General features: G+C 41.8%; 1 protein-coding gene across 2 annotated transcripts in view; it reads right to left on the reverse strand.

Moving 5' to 3' along the window:
* Positions 1 to 24,654, reverse strand: part of LOC138265744 (glypican-5-like) — a 1,691,495-nt gene that overhangs the window by 884,734 nt on the left and 782,107 nt on the right. For both annotated transcript variants that reach the window (XM_069213745.1, XM_069213743.1), the window contains one exon: positions 981 to 1,106. In XM_069213745.1, the coding sequence (XP_069069846.1) occupies positions 981 to 1,106 (126 nt within the window). The remainder of the gene's footprint in view (positions 1 to 980; positions 1,107 to 24,654) is intronic.

Genomic DNA, 24,654 nt, shown 5'->3' on the forward strand with positions numbered 1-24,654 from the left:
GTCTCCAGTTGTTGCTCACTTATTCAGTGATGCTTCCCAGCTCATCCAGAGTGACACAGTGAGTGCGGACATGAAATTTGAGTTTCAATCTCTTTTTTATGAAAGCTCTCTTGCATTGTTTTTGTATGGTGAGTTGTTTTAGGGACTGGTATGAAGGTGGGAGATCTGTGTTTTATGATGAGAAATGTCTTTATTCAATCTTATACATGTATTGTAAAGCACAACATTGCCTTCCAACTACTCCACTATAAAGCTCTAACTGATGTAACAAGGTGTGGATTGATGTGATGAGGTGTTGGGCAGCGTAGCATGATGCGTATGTATACAGTGTGGGATGGTGAAATACAGTGCTGTGCTATTTTATTTGATGTTGGACAGTGCAGAAACGGTGTTGTGACGTGGTGTTTGGTGTTCAGTGGCAATAGTTTGCTTAAATGTTGGTTCAGCAAAGGGCACAATCATGTAGGAGTTATCACCCTTGGGAGAAAATCATGTATGGTAGACAATGGCAAAATAGCATGTATGGCAGACACGTCATAGAAAAGAAACCTTAAGCCCACCAGAGAGCAAGGCCTCGTTAGAATAGCCTTGAGAGGCAGAATACAATGAACTAGATGCAGGTCAGGTAGAAAGGGTTGATTATAAAGTGGACTAGTTATTGTAGAAGAGGTTTTTTCCTAGTTCTAGTAAAGTGGGAGAAAGAGCCAGAGACAGCTCAAACAGCAGTGGGTTCTCAATTCTTGGAAGGCAGCCCGAGGAGTGTTTGATAGTTTCTCATCTTCTGAAACTTGAGCTATCCAGTCACAGATCCTCGCTGCTACTGATAACACACAATCATCCTGCAGTGGCAAGCAAGTCATGCTAAGTATACCTTGTTCTAAGTGGCTCTGTTTGTTATGGAACCTGGATCCAAATGTTCAAAAAGCACAGTTCACCAGAGTGAAGTTGCTACCCAATGTACATGGAATCTTACTGCTTACCTTTCCACAACATCTTGTCCATTCCAGCAGGTGGAACTGTCTCTTACCACCAGGTCCCCATCACACAGTCGCTCAGCTATTGAAGCGTAAAATGTTCTCAATCGTTTTATGCTGCTGATAAATTCCCTAAAATATAGGAATAATAAAAGTGAAAACTAAATAATGTACACTTTTTTATCAACCATTAAAATAAGACTAGAACCCAAAATAGAAACGATAACTTGCATTTATTTAACGAATGCATTTAGCTGTAAATGCTTGGAAAATCTCTTTGATGATTTCTGAATCCTACACAGAAGAATTGACAGGCTCTCTGTTTGATAGAATGATACTAAACTACAATTATTTTTTTAAACATATGTTAGTGTAGACTAATCGACATAATGATATTCTCTTAGTTTTTAGCATTCAGGGCCAGATGTATCAAAGCTTTTTGCATTCGCAAACGGTGCGAATGCCCTTTTGCGAATGCAAAAAGCCCTTTCAGAATGTATCTAAGGCATTCTGGATGCAATTTTAAGGAATTGCTAAAATAGCGATTCCTTAAAATTGCGACCCTGTTTAGAGAGTCGCAAATTGCGACTCTCTAAATAAGAAATCGTAAATAAGGAATCCTTATATGCGATTTCTAAAGCACATGTATGAAGCGATTTCTTAATGCGAATTGGGCATTAAGGAATCGCTATTACCACCAAGTTGAACTTGGTGGTAACCATGTGCAAATTTTAAAAATGCATTTAAAATGCATTTTTAAAGTGTACATGTAAAGCACACATGCCCTTTTGACATGTGTGCACCTTACACGTTGTTAAAACATGTTTCGAGGTGCAGCAGAGGGGGACTTAGGCCCCAGCACCCTGGACTTTGCATTTCCCAAAATTGGGAATTCCAGTTAGGAATTCGCAATTTGGGACATGCAAAATATTCGCAAATATGGGCCGACAGGCCCATAGATGCGAATGGGGGCTGTATCGCAATTTGCGATTCGGTAATAGCATTTGCGATTTTTAAGAAATCGCTATTAAAGAATCGCAAATATGATACACTGCATTTTGCGAATCAGAAATAGCGATTTCTTAAAAATCGCTATTTCCGAATCACAAAAGGCTTTTTTCATACATCTGGCCCTCAGTTTCAAATTTCTTCTTACTTAAGGAGTGTTTTTAAGAGTTTCAGTTTTGTTTTTTATGTTTATATACCTTATTATTTTGCTAATAATCATTAATGGATCCCCTAAGTTGGCGTGGCATAACCTTATAAATTTGAAACTCATTCAGGCATACTAAAGCAAAGACTGAAACAGACCACTAGGTATCAACTATTCCCATACATTCAGCATCCTCAAAATTATAGCAACATGTTCATGTGGCAAAAAAAACAATGCCAGTCAGGTCACTGTATCTTTGTATGTTGGCATATTTTCACTTTGCAAAAACAAACCCTTGAAAAGTATGTTTCTTTGTAGAGAAATACATTTATCTGGTGCCCTATGAGTTTCCTTGCAATGCTTATTGGCACTTGCTTTATTTTCCCATTTGCGACTTCCAAGTCTTTCATGTTTTTCCACAAACAGAAAAAGAACTGGGTTGGGAGCCTTGTCCTAAATAAAGCAATCCACCTGACAATGCTATACTGGTGGTCCTGCGGTGGTGGACCACTGACAAGGAGATGTAATGGAGGCATTTGAGTCAGTGGCATCAGAAACCAAATGGTTTCCTTGTTTCTAAAGGAAAGGGTTGCAATCATAAAATATCTAGGGGTCCATAAATGGGGCAGCTACAGCTTGTTTTCGTGCAGGCAGGTTTTTCACCAAAATGTAAACTATGGACTCAGTCTCATCTGGAAAGAATAGCCCACTATGAAGATCTTTGGGGGATATAATTGCAAAAAAGTGCAATTTATCCAAGATTCAAAAGATCACAAATAGTTGGTTTAGGGTGTGGGCCAGGGGAGGCAGATGATTTTAAGTGCAGTGACAAAAAGGATGTAATCCTCAGAGTTACCAAGCACTGACAAAGGCTTCCCCTGAAATTTGAGCACTGATTAAAACTTTAAAAAAACGCTGCTGCACTGCAAAAAATGTGTGTTTTCTGTACAATATGCGGTTATCAGATAAATAAAAAAATGCGAGCTGATTCACTTTATTTTCGCAATGTAAAATAGTCCCTTGTGCACTGCAAAGCAAGCACTAACTAGGAGTGTTCCTCTCGGTGGAGCGAAAACTAATCCCATCCATATATTAAACAATAGGTAACAAACAAATAGACAGATTTGGTGTCAGGCCAGACTTCAAAAGAAAACTACAAATGTTCTGATACAGATAATGTTTTCCCACACAGGGCATTGGAAACAGTGAGTGAAATATTACTATAATCTCTTGTTATTGCAGTAGAAGAGAATAATACCTAATTATGTGCTTAGAAAGACATCAGTTTAAAGATTTGGAAAAAAACAGACTTGTTTGTTAAAAACATATTCTGTCTGTTGAAGGCAGAGATTGTTGTATCTGCAGCTAAGAATGAACACCGGTTGAAATTAGAATGTTTAGGTTTTGTTAGATTAGATAGATAGATAGATAGATAATAGATAGATAGATAGATAGATAGATAGATAGATAGATAGATAGATAGATAGAAGGTTAAAGTGATATTCTAGTAAAGATATGGTAATAATATAATATTTTACATCAAGAAAACATTGAAATTCACTGAAAAAACAAAAGTTATAGTGATGTTATAGTTAGGTGAAAATGTCAGCTTAAACATAACATTTTAAACTAAAAAACACTGATGTTTTTGAGTTATGGGTAACTCAGGTAGCTATAAGTTGCTCCCTCAACATGCACAGCAATGTCATCAATGATGTCAGTTCAGATGCCACCAATGATCCTATCCATGATATCATAGTATATTTCATGAGGTACGTAATGTGTGAGGTTAAAAGTTATGGTTACTTTAGTTTAGTTAGCGCATATACATAGTTTATTAATGATGGGGGGGGCAATCGTGGGGCCCACCTCCATGACCTAACTTTAGGTCAGTGCGACTCCATCCCCCAGGGCCTAACACATTGCTGTCCCGGGGACCCCACCCACTGGGACAAAGTGAGTAGTTAGTTCCCTGCCCGCCCCTCCAGGAGCACCCCGCAAATAGTGCAGGCCCCAACATGGCACCTTAGGACAGGAGCTGCATGTTGGGAGCAGAGGGGCCATGGGGCTTTAATGCTCCCTCCCGACAGCCCTTAACAATGAAAGAAAAATTGGGTGTCCCGGTTGGGACCCAGAACCCAAAAATTAAACATTAAAGAAGGAAAAACAGAACAAATGATCAGCTGGAGTCACTCATTATTATTCACTGCTCCCAGCCAGGAGTACCCAATCCTGCACTCATGGGCTAATTTACAGATTTGTCTCGAACGTTGTGGTGCCCCAAGTTGTCCAGGGGCACCACCAACATGTTATACATGTGTAATGGGGACTGAAGCATGTGCAGCATCCCATCAGAAATTGTTTATTTCTGGGGCATATAGATTGTGACTACAGAAAGCGTTAATGTTGCTTGTAAGAATTCCCAGAACTAGAGCTTCCGCTCTTTAGTTAAGTGTTGCAGGGATCAGTTGGTATTATGGCTGCATTATATGGCCTGAGGAGTATAAAAAATACTCTAGCAGTGTGTTTACTGTTATTGACAAAGCCAACAGGATGTTTTGAAATATTGAGGAAATAAACCCTTTACAAAGCCAAATAGGCTTGTTTTGTGTAATTATGTTGTCAACCAAAAAGCTTGCCTTTATATAATGCTGTGGTCACACTTTGACACAGCCAGTAGGCTTGCCATTATATGATAATGAGGGGACCCCTTGGCAAAGTCAATAGATCTACTTTGTATATTGATGTAGTCATCCCTTGACAAAACCAATAGGCTACTTTTTTTTAATGATGGGGTCATCCCTTTCAAAGTCAATAAACATGTAGTCCTGCAATGATGCGCTAACCCCTTGAAAAAGCCTATAGACTTGCCATGTATGTAGATGTAGTGACAAAGGCTAAAGGTATGTTAAAGTTAGGTGAAAATGTTAATTAAAACATGCTGTTTTAAACAAAGGAAATCGCAGGAATTCCCCAGTTTTAGTACCCTAAAGTAAAAATAACCTGCATACCCTCGATGCACCTCGTTGTCATCAAATATGTAATTTTAGATGCTGCAACAATGTTTGTTATCAATGATCTCATAGAACATGTCCTGAGCAATGTAGTATAGTAGGTAGTTTGTAGTGCATGTCAAGGGCGTCAGTTATAGTTTTAAGGCATGGGTCATAGTCACTAGAGATACTTAAGACCAAGGCCAGATTGGCCATACCGAGCTTCGGGTATTTCCCCAGGAGAGTGGAAGGGTGGCAGGCTACTTTTGTTATTGGATGTCAGCCTTTGTAGCAGTGCAGCAGTTTTAACCCCTTTGCTGCCAGGCCCGTTCCCCCTCAGGTGCCAGGCCTTTTTTGGCTATTTGGGGCAGTTCACGCCTAGGCACTCATAACTTTTTGTCCACATAAGCTACCCATGCCAAATTTGCATCCTTTTTTTTACAACATCCAAGGGATTCTAGAGATACCCAGAGTTTGTGGGTTCCCCTGGAGGAGACCAAGAAACTAGTCAAAATATAGCAAAAATTTCATTTTTTTAAACAAAATGGGAAAAAAGGGCTGCAGAAGAAAGCTTGTGTTTTTAACCCTGAAAATGGCATCAACAAATGGTTTACAGTGCTAAAATCACCATATTCTCAGCTTTCAGGAAGAGGCAGACTTGAATCAGAAAACTACACTTTTCAACACAATTTTGGCATTTTACTTGGCCATTTTACTATTGTATTGCTTTCAGCCTCCTTCCAGTTACTACCAGCAATGCTGGATCCCAGACAGCTAAACATTTCTGAAAAGTTCAAAATTCAGAGTTCAGCAAGGGGTCATTTGTGTAGATCCTTCAAGGTTTTCCTACAGAACGTAACACCTAAAATAAAAAAATATTGAAATTGAGGTGAAATTGCAGAAAGCAATATACTTTTATGTCTGCTGGACTTCTCTGGTTGTGGGGATATACAGGGCTTGTAGGTTCATCAAGAATCCTAGGTACCCAGAGCCAATAAAGGAGCTGCACCTTGCAATGGGTTTTGATTGTGTACCGGGTATACAGCAATTCACCTGGTGAAATATAAAGAGTGAAAATAGGTATCAAGGAAACCTTTGTATTTCCAAAATAGGCACAAGATAAGGTGTTGAGAAGCAGTGGTTATTTGCACATCTCTGAATTCCGGGGTCCCCATACTAGCATGTGAATTACCGGGCATTTGTCAAATAGACTTTCTTACACACTGTCTTACATTTAGAGGGAAAAAATGTAGAGAAAGACAAGGGGCAATAACACATGTTGTTCTATTGTGTGTTCCCACAAGTCTCCCGATAAAAATGGTAACTTACTTGTGTGGATAGGCTTAATGCCCGCAACATGGACAACTCACATTTTTACATTGAAATCTGAAACGTTTTTTGGAAAGTGCCTAGCTGTGGATTTTGGCCTCTCCCTCAGCCAGCACCTAGGGAAAACTAGCAAAGCGATACATTTTTGAAAACTAGACACCTAAGGGAATTCAGAATGGGGTGACTTGTGGTGCTCTCACCAGGTTCTGTTACCCAGAATCCTTTGCAAACCTCAAAATTTGACCCCAAAAAAACGTTTTCCTCACATTTTGGTTGTAGAACATTCTGGAATCTGAGAGGAGACACAAATTTCCTTCCACCCAGCATTCCCCTAAGTCTACCGATAAAAACTAGACACCTAGGGCAGTGGTTCCCAACCTTTTGATTCCTGAGGACCCCCACTGAAACACTACTGGAAGCCGGGGACCCCCAAGCAATTTGTATAATTGAAATTTCAAACATTAAAACAGTAATTCACAAAAAATACACCAACAAGAACGCACAAAACAAATACTCGAATTACTAAAGATATAATTATTTAATATTTTAAAAATATTAAAAAATCAAAAAATATTTATGGGAAGGTCGGCGCTGCATCTTGGCGTCTAACTTTTCAATGTTTGGTTTTATTTAGGAAAGCTGCCTCTTCAGGTCAGATTCTACATTTCCCAAGCAATTTCTGATTTTACTTTTAGGTACATAAGATCTGAAAAAGCTTTTTCACATAAATATGTGGTGGGGAAAGGAAATAAAATCATAAGGGCCTCTCATCTCTCTATAACCTCTCTACCACATGTAATTCATTTGTTTTATAGCACCTCTCATACCACTGTAGGGTCTAGGAGCACTTTACAGGGGCCTACAAGGTGTAGGATTCACATGTCATCCACACTATTAGGCATCTTTTAAGAGTGCTTGGTCTGGCGAAGCACGTGATTCAGAACATAACACAGTGGTTAGTGCTGACTTTAATAGTAAGAATGTATTTCTACGCAAGCAAACCTTTGTTTTTTTCAGCAGCATAAGGCTAATGAAAGACTGGGGGAAAAAAACTTTCTAATTTGTGCCATGCAATTTGTATGCAGCTCTTTGATGACAGTTCATAGCACTGTGCTAAATTAGAGTTCTAACTTATGAGCTGCACAGTAACAAAATAATCTCTGTGACAAAAGCAGTAACCCACCGTAATATGCACATAAAACCGTTTTCTTTGCATTATACACTTCATTGCAGCTACCATATTAACCATCTGTGCTACCTTAGATGAGTCAAAACTGCTACTAGAGAAAACTATCTCTTTCCAGCAGATACATTAATCACCAGAGTTATCTTGACGCTTTTATTATTGCCTGAAAGCTAACGGTTGTACAGGGAACTGTGCAGTGCTTCTAAAACTGCTACACAAATGAAGTCTTAAATATAAAAGCATGCAGGTATTCCTGTACAGAGGCCCAAACCCAGGCCTGCGGACCCCCTGGGAATGTGTCACGGACCCCTGGGGGTCCGCGGACCACAGGTTGGGAACCACTGACCTAGGGGAATCCAGGATGGGGTGACTTGTGGGGCTCTCACCAGGTTCTGTGACCCAGAATCCTTTGCAAACCTCAAAATGTGGCCCAAAAACATTTTTTCCTCACATGTCGGTGCTGCAAAGTTCTGGGATCTGAGGGGAGCCACAAACTTCCTCGTACCCAGTGTTCTCCCAGGACTCCTGATAAAAATGGTACCTCACTTGTGTGCATAGGCCTAGTGCCCCAAAACACTACGTGGACACATCAAAATGATCAAATACAAAGCTGCCTGTTTTTGCGGGGGGCACCTGCATTTTTAGTCCTGGGCTCAGGAGCCATCTAGGGAAACCTACCAAACCCAGACATTTCTGAAAACTAGTCACCCAAGGGAGTCCAGGGAGGTGTAACTTGCGTGGATCCCCCAGTGTTTTCTTACCCAAAATCCTCAGCAAACCTCAAATTTAGCTAAAAAAAACAAATTTTCCCTACATTTCTGTGTGGAATCACCGCACCAGCACATATTTTCTATCACCCAACATTCCCCTCAGTCTCTTAATAAAAATGATACCTCACTTGTGTAGGTGGGCCAAACGCCTGTGACAGGGAAGAGCCAAAAACATGTTGAAATTGAGGGGGAACCCAAGCGGGTCCAAAAGGGCAGTTTGAAAAAAAATGTTTTTAGGCTGACAAGTGGGGCAGAATTTTTATCAGTATAGATGTGACAATGCTGGGTGGTAGGAATTTTGTGGATTCCAAGAGATTCCGGAAGGTTCCATCACAAAACTCTGGGGAAAAAGTGTGATTTCAAGCAAAGTTTTTGTGGGCAGAAAAGGGTGCGGGTGCATGTGAAGCACACCACCCTGGACTCACCTAGATGTTTAGTTTTCAGATGTGTCTAGGTCTCATAGATTTTTCAACATTGCAGCTTCCCAAAGACCAAAAAGTGCAGCCCTCACCATTCCAAGTGGACGATTTTGAGAGTTAGACAAACTCTCATGGCTCAAATGTAAAGCCAAAACCCCAAATAATCAAATGTCCTTGCATGCCGTTGGGATAAGATCTTTTACTGTGCGGGGGGAGAGCTGCAAGACTGTTGCCCCTTTTAGTTATGGTGGGGGCATAAACATGTCCATACTGGTTGGTAGCCACTACACCACTATTTTTTTTAAAAAACTTTCCTGACATCTACTAGGCTTTCTGCTTCCCCCGTGAGGTAATTGCCCCATCTGCCCACCGGTGGGCAGAACAACTTTGTCCCCATTTATGTGGGGTGGGGGTATGGCCATACCATGCCATAAAAAAAAATCTTCCCTGGTCTCTGCTGGGCTTTCTGCCCCCCTTGGGAGCAGATGGGCCTTCAAAAAATAGGCCGAACTGCCCCCAAGGGGGGCAGAAATGGCCAGCAGTAATGTGCCCCTATGGGGAGCAACCCTTGCCCAAGGGGCTGCCCCATCAAACAAAACACACACACCAATCCCTGGTGCCTACGTGGTTTCTGCCCTCTTGGGGGCAGATCCGACTAATAGAAATAGGCCGATCTGCCCCAAGGGGGGCAGAAATAGTCTTAAATAAATGTACACCCCAGGGGAGCGCCCCTCGCTAAGGGGTCACTTCCCGTCTGTAACAAATAATTTAAAAAATCCCTGGTGCCTAGTGGTTTCTCCCCCCCTCGGGAGCAGATCGGCCTAATTAAAATAGGCTGATCTGCCCCCATGGGGGGCATAAATGGCCTAAAATAAATTTGCCCCCCAGGGGAGCTGCTCTCGCCCTTGGCACATGGCAGCTGAAGTCGATGGCGAGACCAGCTCGTCCTAGGCACCTAAGGGGTTAAAAGAACGGCAGAGTTCCTTGTATATTCAACAGTTTTCAGGCAACAATAAAAGTGCCAAGATAACTCTGGTGACTAACGTACTTGTTGGAGAGAGATCGAGATTTGTCTAGTGGTTGTTTTAACTCATCTATGGTAGTACAGATGTTTCATATGTCTGCTGCAAAGGACGTGCACTATGCAGATAACAGAACAACAATTTAAGTGCATAGCTCATTGGGATACTGTTTTCGTCACAGTGCTCCTTTTGTTACTGTGCAGTTCATAAGATACAGTCATCATCTAGCACAGCAAGCAAAGAGCTGCATGCAGACTGCATGGTACAGGTTAGAAAGTTATGTTTTCTTCCCAGACTTAGATTATCTTAATTTTGCTAAAAAGGGTATGTTTATGTATAAATAAATTATTAGTAATGTCAATCCTAACCACTATGTTATGTTCTGAATCCCGAGTTTATGCTTCCCCAGACCGAGCACTCTTAAATGGTGACTACCAGTATAGGTGACAGGCTAATCCTACACCTTGTAGTCATCTTTGTCTAATTACAAGCATATGATTAATTTCCTCTGTATGTGTGTGTGATGTAAAGTGCCCCAACAGCCTACGCTGGTAAGACAGATGCTATAAAACAAATGAAATACATGTAAGAGAGATGAGAGGCACTGTTAGAATGTGATGGTGAGGAAATCATTGGAGAACCCAATAGAGATTGCTGTGTACTAGTGCATTATAAGGTCATCATTTACGATGCTTTAAAAATGAATACAATTGAATATATAATGAAAAATGTGTTGTAAAGTGCACAGTTTTTGCAAAGTTTTCCCAAATCTTCTTGGAGGGACCAAGCGAAGCCCCATAGTAGTGGTCAGCCTCACTCACTATGCACTCTGTGGGGGCTAGTCTGACAAAGTTTGCCAGGGCTGCTTTGGGTGACCAGTACAGCCTTGATTAAAACTGGTGAATTACAATGGTTTTGTTTATTTAACATCAGAAAATGACTCTACTGTGGTTAGAGGCATTTTTATGCCTCTGTCCGTACTAGCATCATCCTTTGACGCTAAACCCCCTGCTCCCCCTACGCCTTCCCCACCCGGCTAGCGTCCTTTTTTATGACGCCTTTCTGCCAGCTACCATCATACCACACCTATACCTATGACTCCCAACCTGCGTCTTGGGATGGCGCTAGCCGGCTGTATACCTTTTGATGCTAAACTGCGTTAGTGCAGTTTAGCGTCAAAAAGTATAAATCAGGGCCTGAATGTCTTCACACCTCAATTTAGGGAATACAAATGTCATTGGGATTCCACCTCCATGGTCAGGACTGAAATCACAAAGATGCCAAAGGTCACCTGGAATCAGTTAATAGTGCTCTGCAGGGTTGTAGTGAATCCATATTAGCTTTTATTGGGACGCAGGAGAGTAGATCAACCTATGGCTTGCAGGCATGTGCCCCCGACAGCCAGTGACTTTTAACCTACTTAGCTTGCTCTGTCTTAGCCCATTTATTTTCTTTTTCTTTTAAGATGGCTGCTATTGTTTTTAATTATAGAAATGTTTTGATTTGCATTATCAGTGCCACTCTGTGAAGGCGTCACTATCAGCGTCATAATCAAGTGATTTACACAGGTATTCACATCATGTCCATTTCTCACTTACCTGTGACAGGAACATAATGTACATTTGCTGTAATTGTTTACATAATTGCCGTCACAAGTCTGCCCCTTTATCTATCTTTGAGAAACACACCTGCGTCAGGGGGTCTTACATGATCTGTATAAATACATCTCACACAGAAAAGTTTATCAGAGGGATTCCTTCCAGATGCCATCTATGCTGCACGTCACCTCGCTGCAGATCTCAGCCTTCGTGTCCCCACAGAGTCTGACCTACAGACTTCATTCCAAGGTAACGAGGGTTGGGGGTGCTTCTTATGGACATTGTACTAGCAGATTAGGTTATCACAACTAGCTCCCATTAGGTTAGGGATTGGGTCCTCTAGGCTAGTGATTTTACATTTCATGTTTACTGCAAGATGGAGGGGGTCTTTGTATTCACGACTCTCATCTTCACAATGATGTTTCTTTCATTATTCATTATCCTAATCATTGTACCTTATGCATTTTAACATAGATTGCAGTCTTTTCAATAAGCATACTGAAAACTCTCCTGCATCTCCTTTATTGCCTGTGTGTGACTGAGACATGTTACTAACGTCAGAAAAGAGTAACTTCTGTTCCACTATGACTCCCCTGAGATGTCATACTCTATGAGTCCATGCGTAAGGCTGCCAGAAATCACCTTTTCCTGTTAGGGGTTTTGGTGAGGTACTACATGTGTCTTCCATTCTGGATAGCACAGAAAACTACCCAACTATAAGCAGTGTTTCCCCATATGGGAGCCAAAGATAAACATAGAATTCTCACAATGTGCTTGCCATTCAGAATGGTTTCCTCAGTGGATGACTGCACCACATGGGGTACAGTCTTCACTGCAATTTACACCACCGGCATGGTACCCCGACACTTGCCAATTTACCAGAAGTGTTAAAGCAAATTCAAAATGAGCACGGGGCTGCTCCAGCCCAGGATTTTGGGATGAAACTGATGCGTAACTTCGACAGTCTCCTCAATAATATATGCCAGTGGCTCCGGGACATTCCACATTTGGAACAGGAGCGTCCAAGTACTAGTATAGGACAGGATAGTTTTGGAGTGAAGCCGAAAATGGCTGAAATTCAGAGTACAACCCCTAAGAACTACCCCTAAGAACAAGCACTATAGGGCTCTAAAATACGCTGGGATAAACAAAAATAAAATAAAGACAAAGTCAGAGAGCTGACTCTCTACATCCGGAGAGCTCAGAAAGGAGATATAATCGCAGAAATAGGGAAACTTTAAAGGCTCCTGACAGATATACTGATTCAAGTCCCTCTCGTTCTTTCAGGACACACTGGATAGATGTAGTGAAAGAGTCGGCTGGTCAGAGCAATGTCCTGACTATGTGAAACAGAAGAAAGACTTACAGCGGTCTTCAGACAAGAAAGAAGACAAATCCCTCTATCAAAAGCCACAATTCAAAAAGAAAAAGGTGGCAGCAACTTCAATTAAACATGCCAGCAAACTTGAGAACATTGCTGAAGAGCAAGACATAAGCAGTGACCCTGCTCGACAGTGCGGCAGAAGTCACGATATGTTGCCAGAGTCTGAAAGATCATCTGGATGCAACGGCAACTAATGACTTTCTTGCGGTCAAGACTATGGACGGGCGTGTTCTCCCACCCGACAGAGTTTATGATTTAAATATCCAAATTGAGGTAGACATAGAGCGCACCATTAGTGTAATTTTTTGGGATGATCTTAATTGTGATATCTTATTGGCAGAAAGAGACTAACCATCCCGAACACGTCCATAAGCTCCCACATGGGGAAGATGGTTTTTCCATTTGCGCCAGGTCTAGAAGAACAACCCAGGGTTGTTCTCAGCCTGTGTAACATCAATATTGCGTGATATTGATCCAGAGACTATGTGGATGACATATATCTCACAGATGACGACCTCAATATTCATCTTGCAAGGGTCGATCAGATCATTCTAGGATTCGCAGCACTTGGCAATACATTTAATTTTGGGAAAACTAAAATAGTCTTTCTCGTGTGTTGTTGCTGGGATACAAGCTATCAAATGAAGGCAACAGCCTGGCTTCGCACTTTTTAGAAAAATGCGCTCAACTTCAACCACCAAATACTATCAAGAAACTACAGCCTTTACTGAGTTTCTTTAACTTTAGCAGAACTTACATTCCAGATTATGCACAACGCATCAAACAACTCTATTATCTAATTTGCCAAGATTTCTGAATCAGACACTGGACAGTTGAACACAAGTGCATCCTTAGAGGATTGCAGCAAGACATGCTAGAAGCAAAACACTTACACACATGTGACAACAAAACACATTTGGTCATCAGAATAATTGGTGGTGCCATTGGGTTCACCTATGTCATCTTTAATGAAGACGACACGCTGCCCATTGCATATAAATCTCATTTGTATTACATTGAAAAACAACGCTTCGCACCTACAAAAAAGATTCTGACTGCTGTAAAGATGGATTTCATCAAGGAGAGGCCACTTGCCCTAGGGAAACGCATTATTGTCGTTACCCCGGTGCCGGCCTTAGAGGCTGTCACCAAAACAAGTGTTCCTAACGCTAAAGCATTACATCCACACTGGATTCAATGGGCAACCTCCATGACTGCCACTGATGTTGATTACATCTTTGATACACAACTTCAAACCCAAGAATTTCTCCAATATGATATCATGCTGTCATTTACACTGATGGTTCAGCACAATGAGCTGTAAGTACAAAACATCAGTACTAAGCCGCTTGCACAGCCGTGAGCGGAGTGATGAAGGATGGAATGTTCTACCCTCAGAATACCTATACACAGACCCTCGGGGACTACACAGCTCAGTTAGCAGAGCTTAAAGCTCTTATCCTGGCACTGGAACATACAGATCCAGAACAGCTCACATTGACTGTGTGTGATTTGTACTATTGTGCACAGTCCTACAATGATTATCTCAATCATTGGCGGTTGAACGGGTTCAGAGACTCAAAGGGGAACACCATAAAACACAGATCTCTGTGGGGGAGGGAGGCTGATCTTAAGGATAAGTTACCAGAGGCCCATGTAGTACATACACTGGGCCACCAACCTGTAGGAGTACACGTTATTGGAAACACACTGGCTGATGAAGCAGCCAAATCCACAGTAGTTACGACTTCTGTTGCTCCAGTGACTCATTCTCACACGAGATTTAATAGTGAAATTCAGGCGCTGTGAAAGCTTTGGCTGAAGGCAAGCCTCTTCCAAAACAATACCCTACAAAATATTCCTACTACATCAGTGCAAAAATTGTCGCCTTTGCGACAATTCATGGGGTGGGTATTCGAGTGATCCCCAACAAAGACCAGAGATTAGACCTCATCAAAGCAGTGCATGAAGGTGTCGGATCTGCTCATGCTGGCGTCTCAGCCACTATATATCACTCTTACAGAAACGCTTCTGGTGGTCGGGTCTATAAAAACAGACCAAGCAATACGTCCTTTGCTGTGACATTTGCCAGCAAATGAAAGGCTCAAGCATCAAATGCCCACCACAGACATCCCTCTTAGTGTCCAATAGGCCACTACAATGTGTATACCTGGACCACTGTGGCCCCTACAATCTGATGGTGCATATAAATACATTATAGTTGCTGTTGATTCTTGTTCCCGATTCCTGCGGATATGGCCACAGTGGTTGGCTGGTGCTCGAACTGTTATTAAAGACTTGATGGTCTTTATCTGTACATATGCGGTTGCAGCATTCCACTTGGACCAGGGCCCTGCTTCGTTCAGGGACACCATGAGGACAAGTGTTGAACTCCATTACTCTTCTCTGTATTATCTAGAGGGTAATTCTGTTGTGGAGACGAGGAATTGTGACCTAAAGCAGTCCTTAACTGCTAGATTAGTAGGTTCAAGCTGCAGTTGGCTTCATCACCTGTATGGGGTCCTGGCAGCACTGAATAATCTGCCAAGACTGTCCTTGGGAGGATGCACTCCTTATGTGGTCCTCTTTGGGATACCTATGTATGTCCCAGATCTAGATGGCCCTGGTATAGTGGCAGCAGGCACAAATTTTGACATAAATGAACATCTCACTGTCTTACAGGAGCTTCAGCAATTTTGTGATGATAATTCATCCGCCAGTGCTGCCACCTTAGGAATAAGGGACTTGCCAAAAACTTCTACAGGCTGGTTTCCTAAAGTTGGGGATCTGGTTCATGAGAAGATTGCTATGAAGAAGGAATTCGGCTACACCGGTTCCAGTCCTGGGAATACAAGGCACCAGAACTGCCATCCTACCACTGCTGCCAGGTTCTAAAGGGAACAGATTTGCCTCCATCGAAAACGTAAAGTTGCACCACGTGGACAATCCAGCACAGGGGACCCAGAGGTCCCTTGGATAGTCCACAATCTTCTCTCACTACCCAACAGGATAAACCTCTTCAAAGAAGAAACTACAACACATCAGAATATACCAACATGTACATCTATGCTACAGATGCCTCCTCGAGCATGGGGAGGGTGGAGAATGAGCTTTTGCTGCTTCCTGTTACCACTTCACCGACAAGAAGTGTCTAAGATGTAGCAGTTTCCTACTCCAACGCAACGCAAACTGGTGACACCATCTACTATGAACCTCCACGTGAAGTGGATCCATCCACCAGTAATGTCCAGCTCCTGTGTTCGCAGAGACTGCTTCTGGTTATTTCATCGACATTGATGATTTTTCTTCAACTTCATCTGCATCTCCAACTGAAACCGTTTCAAAGACACGTAAACTGTACATATGGCTTGAAAATAACTATTTGGTTTATCCATGGTATTATCTGTGGATATTTCTGACATTGCTTGCCTTTCTATTATGGTTTGGTCTTGTGACTGTTTTCTTTTTCTTGATAAATCGTTATTATCTTTTTGACCGCTCTTCCCTCGAGCCAGTGGATGATGTTTTAAAACCCTATCTTTCCTCACATAAGGTCCAAAGAGACTTGCCCCTTATGAACTTTTTAGCAGTACCAATTCCACATGGGATTGTTTGGGATAAAGTTCCTTTTGATACTGATAAGACTACTGAGGTTATTCAAATTCCATATGCATTCAAAATTTTAATGACTAATGTAATTACACCTGGTGTTGTTTCTGATGACTGGGATATTCAAACGGTTGATTCTATGTGTGCTGAGCTGCAGTATTACACTGTATTTGAAAGTGATGATGTGTATATGTACACAGCGAATTATGGGGAAATGTTCTGTTTTAATCAATGGGGACATTACTATCTGCACTGAGCAACTAGACATAGATTATTTTTTAATTACACACAGCGGGAACACTGTTATACCCTACCTGTGGGGAGCACCAAAACATATGTAGACACATTTGTGTACTTTCCTGGTTATGACACTACAAATGCAGAGCCATATTATTTCAAATTACCACCATCCAAAATGCGAAAGATTTTGCTAACTGACACCAAATTAATATATTCAGATTCTTTGTTCCCTGATTTGCTGTTAAAGGTTATGAATACTGGAAGAGCACTACAGATGTGAAAAGTGTATGGAGAACACAAGACTGGCAAATTCAGGGTAGGGAAGCTTTGTTTAGAGCATGCCATATTCCTGTTCAAATTATATTTTTAAATGACATGGTTCAACAAACATCCTGTCTAGGGTTAGCAAAAATAAAGGAAATGAATGCGCTCAGTATCTCCACCCCAGCCAAATTCACTGGTTGGCAAAAATTCCTAAAAGTCACCAAGGAAGAACTAAATGCTTGGGTTCAGGATGGTACCTATAGTTCCACATTTTCAAGTCCCGGCAGATGGTTATTGTGGTCAATAGACACAAATGGGTGTCAGGCGTGTTTTGTGAATTTCTTAGGGGGTTTCAAGATTAGCCGGCCGAAGTCTCGCAATGCCTCGGGTCAGCACTCGGATATAGTTACCACATACAGTGTGGGTAAACTCTGCCAACAATGGTTGCACACTAACTCCTTAGCAGCAATTAAGGAACATTTAAGTCTCCTATCAGAGGAAGTAGACGTGCAAGATTTCTTGCTAGGTCCAAGAAAACCCCACTCTAAATGACTACTGTATGTCATACACAATGACAAATGGAAGCTTTCTCAAATGGAAGCAGCTGCACATTTAAGGCAGATAGACATGGAAAATATGGAAACAGCTTTAGCTGTTGTTGATATTGGCATGAATACTCCAACAGAATATAAACCCTTAATAACATATTGTCTTCTGCCATTGATATCATACAGAATGACATGTCCCTTTTACATCATGCACAAATTTAGCTGCGCTCCATCATGCAGTTCTGTTGGACATGAAAAATAGCCGCGTCCCATGGAAATACATTCACAGTAATGTCTTGTTTGCTGTTTTTCATTTGTCCAGGGAGCAACAGATATTGGCTAAAAAGGAAGCAAGTTACACCATGCTCAACACGTTAGTAAAGCTGCCTTTCACAGTAGCAGAAAGTCCTTCACCAATATGGCACGTACATTGTGTTATAAATCTGCCAATTTCCACCTTTCGTTTCACTAAATGTTTGAAACATTCTGCTGTGGTCAGATACGAGTGGCTAGGCGATGGCTACATTAAAGAAGTGTGTGAGTTACCTTTTGAGTTCAAATGTCTGAATGGTGAAACAGAGGTCTTTCTGAGCCGAAGCAAATGTGAGACTACTGTGAGTCATTCAATGATCTATAAGCAGATGTCACTTCACAGCTTTTGAAATGCGGAGGTCGCGAACTTGGCATGCTTTCTGAATGGTACTCCTGTCCCTTTTATTCGTTCAGAATTTCATATACTTTCGAATGGAAGCTATGTGGTCCTGAATGATGAGAGCTGTTGCACAACGAGACAAGGAATTGCCCACGCATTTTCAGTCTCTTAGTTTGTAACCTGTTGTGGACATGTTCTATTCCCTCCCACACAAGAGTAGCAGAAATGTGGCCTTACATTGATATTACTAATGTAAATTATAACAAGCTGAGCAGTCTAAACGCACTACTGTTCCAAAAACAATTGGCGTTGACATCGGCCAGGGAGACATATGCTTTCCAGATAGCAAGATCACCAGCCGCCATACAATCCCTATTAAAGACCAACTTCCCCAAGCATTTTGGTCTTCAGAATATTCAACGCTTCGGGCACTGCAGGGATTGTACACTTGTTTAAGGCTGTTGGGTTTGGATTCATTTCCATCTTCCAAACTGTCTTCGGAGTCATTCCATCAGCTATCCATTTAATATTTTAAAGTTTGTTTGGTTGCTTTCCTGTAACGTTGGCACTGATTGGCAGGATACTGCTGCTGCAATTCCTAATACGCAGTGGTTGTGCCTTCTCAGCTAAGTCGAGTGATAGAGCTAGTGCCACCAGCCCAGCTGTGCCGTGATCACATGGTGCAGTTCTTTGGTGCTCTGTTGCTGGAGGAATTGGAGCATGATTGGTCATTGTCATTCTAACCAGTCCTATGGTGCGTGTAACCTGTCTTTCATTGCATCTGGTGCCTATTTGAGTGTCTTCCTTTGGTGTGTCTTGCTGTTCTGCCAGTTCCTCCTGCAGAAAAGAAACTGCTGATGTTCCAGATGAGGGTTTATTCACAGTCGTTCCCCATGAGACTGAGGCTGATTTGTGAGGCTACCTATGAGCCACCTCTTGTGAACTATTCGGATCCACCAGGCACTATGGATGATGCTGCCTACGCCGGTGATCCTGGATCTGAGGCTTTCACACACTTCTGCTCCATGGAACTGTCGGCCAATCCTGTCATCGATCTGACAATGTGGAGTCATTCCTGGATGCGCTCCCATTCGATGACCTCGGAGGCATTCTTCAAGATCACAACTATTGTTAAATGATTTGACCATTGGCCTTATTCAAAATTTTAAAAATGTCATGCCAATTACCTTATTAATTCGATTCCCATTTTGCCTGCTGTGCTTGTCATGGTTGACATTTTATCTTTTTGTATGTTTTTAGCCTATTTTTAAATAGATTTTAGTGTGATTTTAGCCCAGACCATTTTAACTTGGACTCATGCACCCTCTATAGCTTATTAGCATCCTTGTTTGTTCCGGCAATGGGGAGGGTGTAGTGAATCCATTTTAGCTTTTATTAGGACTCAGGAGAGTAGATTAGCCTTTGGATTGCAGGCCTGTGCCCCGCGACCTAGTGACTTTTAACCTATTTAGCTTGCTCTGTCTTAGCCCATTTATTTTATTTCTTTTAAGATGGCTTCTATTGTTTATAGTTAGAGAAATGTTTTGATTGCATTATCAGTGCCACTCTCTTAAGGCATCACTATCAGCGTCAAAATCAAGTGTTGTATGCAAGTATTCACATCATGTCCCTTTCTCACTTACATATAAAAGGAACATAATGTTCATTTGGTGGAATTGTTTACATAATTGCTGCCAAAAGACTTCCCCCTTATCTATTGTTTGGGAACACACCTGCGTCAGGGGTCTTACATGATTGGTATAATTACATCTTTCACAGATAAGGTTATCAGAGGGATTCCTTCCAGATGCCATCTACGCCATCTATGCTGCATGTCACCTCACTGCAGAACTCAGCCTTCGTGTCCCCATGGAGTCTGACCTAGAGACCTCATTCCAAAGTAACCAGGGTTGGAGGGTGCTTTTCATGCACATTGTACTATCAGTTTAGGGTTATCACATCTAGCTCTCGTTAAGTTAAAGATTAGGTTCTGTATGCTAGGGATTTTACATTTCATGTTTACTGCAAGAAGGTGGGGGTCTTTGTATTCACGACTCTAATCTTCACAATCATGTTTCTTTTATTATTCATTAGCCTAATCATTGCAGTTCATGCATTTTACCGTAGATTGCATTCTTTTCAATAAACATATTGAAAACTCTCCTGTATTTCTTTTATTGCCTGTGTGTGACTGAGACTTGTTACTAGCGTGAGAAAAAGATAACTTCCGTTTCACTTCAACTCCCCTGAGATGTCATACTCTAGAATCCATGGTTAAGGCTGCCAGAAATCACCTTTTACTGTTTAGGTTTTTGGTGAGGTTCTGCTTGTGAGCCTGGAGAATTGGGATGACAGTTGCGACTTGTAGGACTGAATTAATTGACTACAAACAAAAGTGCTGTCATTCCTAAACCAGCAGTCTCGCCTGGGAGCGAGAGTCCAACAACGTCAGAGTAAAATCTTTTTATTCAGAATCCACCTTCAGAAAAGTGGTTCAGGCACTGATCCTGTCCCACCTTTATGCAGGCAATGTTCAGCTAATTGGCATCCCTGGGTCCTACCTGACAGTCCAGAAAGCAAGCATTTGCAATGTAATGGGTCTCGCGTTTGCTCGAGTTAGAGCTATTAGCATTGTAAATTCCTAACTGGAATTTGATTTTTCTTGGCACACAAACTGAAAATAAAAAGTTAAAAATTTGACATAAGCAAGCCACTGTGAGCGCGAAGGAGAGAGACAAAAGGAAAAAGAAGTTCGCTCGCAGTCAAAGTTATCAGAAAAATTGCAACTATCCATGTAACAGGGTTGATGCGATAGCCAAGGCGGTAACAAAATTGCCCTAAGGAGGGACAAACGTAAAGCAGTTACCAACGAAAACAAAGGATTTTTGGAAGGCAAGCCCATGAATGAGTGATAGGGATGGGCATGCGGTGGGCAAGGTTAAAAGCCCAGATACATACCAACATGTCTGAAAAGCAGCACTTGTGCGCTGCTATGCTCAATCTAAAAAGGCTTAAATGCTGCAGGCCACCTTAATAAATGTCTCCTAAAATACAACAGATCCAAACCAATTCATAATGAACTGCAGTGATTTTTTTTATGAGTGCGTATTATGCTCAAGACATGTTGAAAAATTTAGGGATTGGCCATACTTGGCACTTCACCAAACCTTGCAACTAAAGTAAAGCCTCCATTTTGATCATGTAAGACTCAAAGAAGCAACATAGCAATGGAAAATAAGAACTACAAGAAGGAGAAAACTTCTCCTTCTTTGCCAAAAGGATCTGAAACTCCACCCTGTGCACATGCTCCAGACTCCACTGCTTGTCCTCTTCAGGAAAGCAGTAAGCTCCTCATCAAGCATTATCTTGTTTCAGTGTTCCCTCACACTGCTCCCCATCTGAAGAGAGTTCACATGCTGTCTTACCTTTCATAACCACACCCATTCTCAATGCTTCCCCATCTTGTGCAGGCACTACCCTCCACTGTCAACTGAGCCTATGACCACACAATTCCATTCCTCTTCCTCTGCATCAGTAATATGCTGATCACCACCCATTCTTCTGTAATAACCCTGCCCCCTTTTGCTCCTTTTCTTCCATCCACCTGTTTGCTGAGTCGCACGGTGTCCTTCTCTTGGAAAGTGCAACATAACTATGACGCTAGGCTTTCCTTAAATACACATACATACTTTCCTTAAATACACATACATACATTCATACCAATACATCTGTTTTTCTAGCATTTACATTCTGTCAAGCCAGTCGCAGTAACTATATGCAAAACTTAATAGATGGGTCCCTATCATTACATTGTTCCACATCAGTCAGTGTTTATATTTTACATCTGCTCCTGAAACCATTAATAATTACTTCGCTAATCTTTCCCACCAATTAAATATGTGGGGGCATTCAAAGTATGTATGCATGTACATGACTTTTTCTTTAAAGCATTTCCAGCAAGCATATATGTATTGAGGATTTGGGTGTATTATATGATACAGCTGTGATACAGCTTAGGTCCAGGTAGGCTCGTTTACTTAACCTCAAGCTCAACCGTGGGTAGTAGTGGCTGTGAACAGGAAGGCTTAGCAAAGGAACTATGTGTAAAGCACCAAACAAGGAAATAAGAAACAACAACACACAATAGAAAGGAGACACCAATTTACAAAAATATTTTTAAAATAGATTATATTTTTATGAATTTTTGGGTCCTTGGTGAACAAAATCCACTGGAGGGTTCCAGAGAGACAGATTTTAGAATATATGATCACTTTTGGTCAACAAAGGCTTTGGAAACTTTTGAAAAGATTGAAACAGTTAGTTTGGGTGCTCCAGCCCAGGTTAGGTGACCAAGTTATATGGCTATAAGCAAAATCCAAATATTCTGGGACAGCAGTCATAGACGTCATTGGAGTGGTCCTGATACCAAAGAATGCAGGCAAAAGATGGTCAAAGGATGCTCCGGTTGTGGTGCAGTCAATGGGGTGTCTTTTTGGGTGTTTCTCGGTCCACGAGTGAAGTGGACAGAACTTGGCAACAGAGATCGGGGTTCCTTGATGTCCTCTAGGCTGCAGTAGCAGGACAGCTGATGCAGGGCTACAGGTCAGCCTGCATAATGGTTAGAGCAAAATCATTAGGTGGGGGCTAGAGTCCCTTGAGTGTGATGAATAAAAACTTGGATAGCATGTCTGGGTCAGGTAGGCTCAGGTGCAAATTTAGGCTATCTGCGATTTGTCCCTTTGGACTAATAGCGGCAAAACATCTGCTGTGGCTATCAGCTTGTCAGCTTGGGCTACTTCAGCTCGTAAGTCTCTGGAGCTGGGTCCAAGAGATCATCCATTAGATCCTTGGAGTCATTGCTGTAGGATGGGGATGGGAATAAATTTTTCCCTGGGCTAGGAGCCCCAGGCACAGTCCAAACTTTGCTAGCCCAATGTGCAACAGATGCAGTCCTTCTGACAGTGCAGCTTCTCTTTGTGTGAGTCCAATGGCAACTGGTCAGTCCTTCTTTGGCCCTCTCTCTGATTCCAGCGGGCTCTGAGGGTCAGAATACTAGAGGTGCCCTATTTATACCAGAAAGTGCACTGAGGGGACGATGTAGTCATAGCCATTGGGCTACGGGTCCCCTCCTACTTAGTGACGAAGGGCCAGATGTATCAAAGTACTGTTTTGCATTTTTTAAATAGCGAATTTTAAGAAGTCGCTATTTAAGAAATGCGAAATGGTATGTATGAAAATAGCGATTCCCTAATAGCGATTTCCACAGAGTCACAATCACAATTGGAATCACTATTAAGAAATGGGAATCACAAATTAGGAAATGCAAAACCAAGGGTGCCGAGGGCCAAAGGCCCCTTTGAGGCACCCCAAATGTAATTGTGCACATGTGAAGTGCACACATGCCCTAGGGACACGTGTGAGCTACATGGTGCTTTTAAAAATGCATTCTTAATGCACTTTTAAAAATTACACATGGTGACCACGAGCTTGAGTTGGTGGTAATTGCATTTTTTAAATGCCCTGTTCGCATTTAGGAAATGCTTGATACATCTGCATAGGAAATCACAAAAATAATTTCTCTATTTGCGGTTTCCTATTTAGGGAATCACAAATTACAATCCTCTATTCGGAGTTGCAATTTTAGTGAACCGCTAAAAATTGTGATTCCCTAAAATTGCACTGCAATGCCTTTCATACATCACAAAAGGCTATTTTGCATCCGCAAACGGTGGAACCTTGCGATTCGCACAGTTTGAGAATGCAAAATGTCTTGATACATCTGGCCCTAAGTTCCTGTGATATGTGGCCTCTGGCTATCCCAGAGTGCCACCTTCTTGCCTCTTTCAAGATGGCAGAACCCTTCCTTGGTCATTAGGAGCTTGGTAGCCCAGCCTGGAGGTGTGACTACCAGAGGGCTAAACACCCATGGTAGAAACGGTTTAGGGAAGAGTTTCCCCTCCTTGACCCTGTCTCCACTTTGTCTGCTGGAACAAAAGTCATCCTGCTCAGGGCTTCACCTCTGAAATTCACCTTTTGAGCTAACACCCTAAGTGGCCATCCTGGGAGAGGAGGTGACACTTCACTCAGCAGCATTGCCTTTGGTCCTGTGCTGGGGAGTCGTTCACACATCTCCCCAGGTGGTCAGAGGGCTGTTAGGTTCTCCCATTCTAGGAGTTAGCAGGGTAAGGGTAGAAACTGGTAATCCTGGGTTAGCCAATGTGGCTACTATATGCACAGCAAAACAACTATTTGAAAGTGTTACTGTTAAAACATATTACAATATATGTCTTACTGATCAAATACAGCTCCCTGCCATAGGATTCTATAATTCTATAAGCCTTCCTTAGGGGATCTATATATATATATATATATATATATATATATATATATATATATATATTTATGTATATTGTTAAGGAATAAGGTGGCTTTGCCATTGGACTATTAGGCAAGGATGAACTGGCAATGTAAACACTGTCCTTCCAGACTGCAGTGGCAGGCTGGGGGCCATTT

The sequence above is a fragment of the Pleurodeles waltl genome, chromosome 11 (assembly GCF_031143425.1).
Source record: "Pleurodeles waltl isolate 20211129_DDA chromosome 11, aPleWal1.hap1.20221129, whole genome shotgun sequence".
NCBI classification, from domain to species: Eukaryota; Metazoa; Chordata; class Amphibia; order Caudata; family Salamandridae; genus Pleurodeles; species Pleurodeles waltl.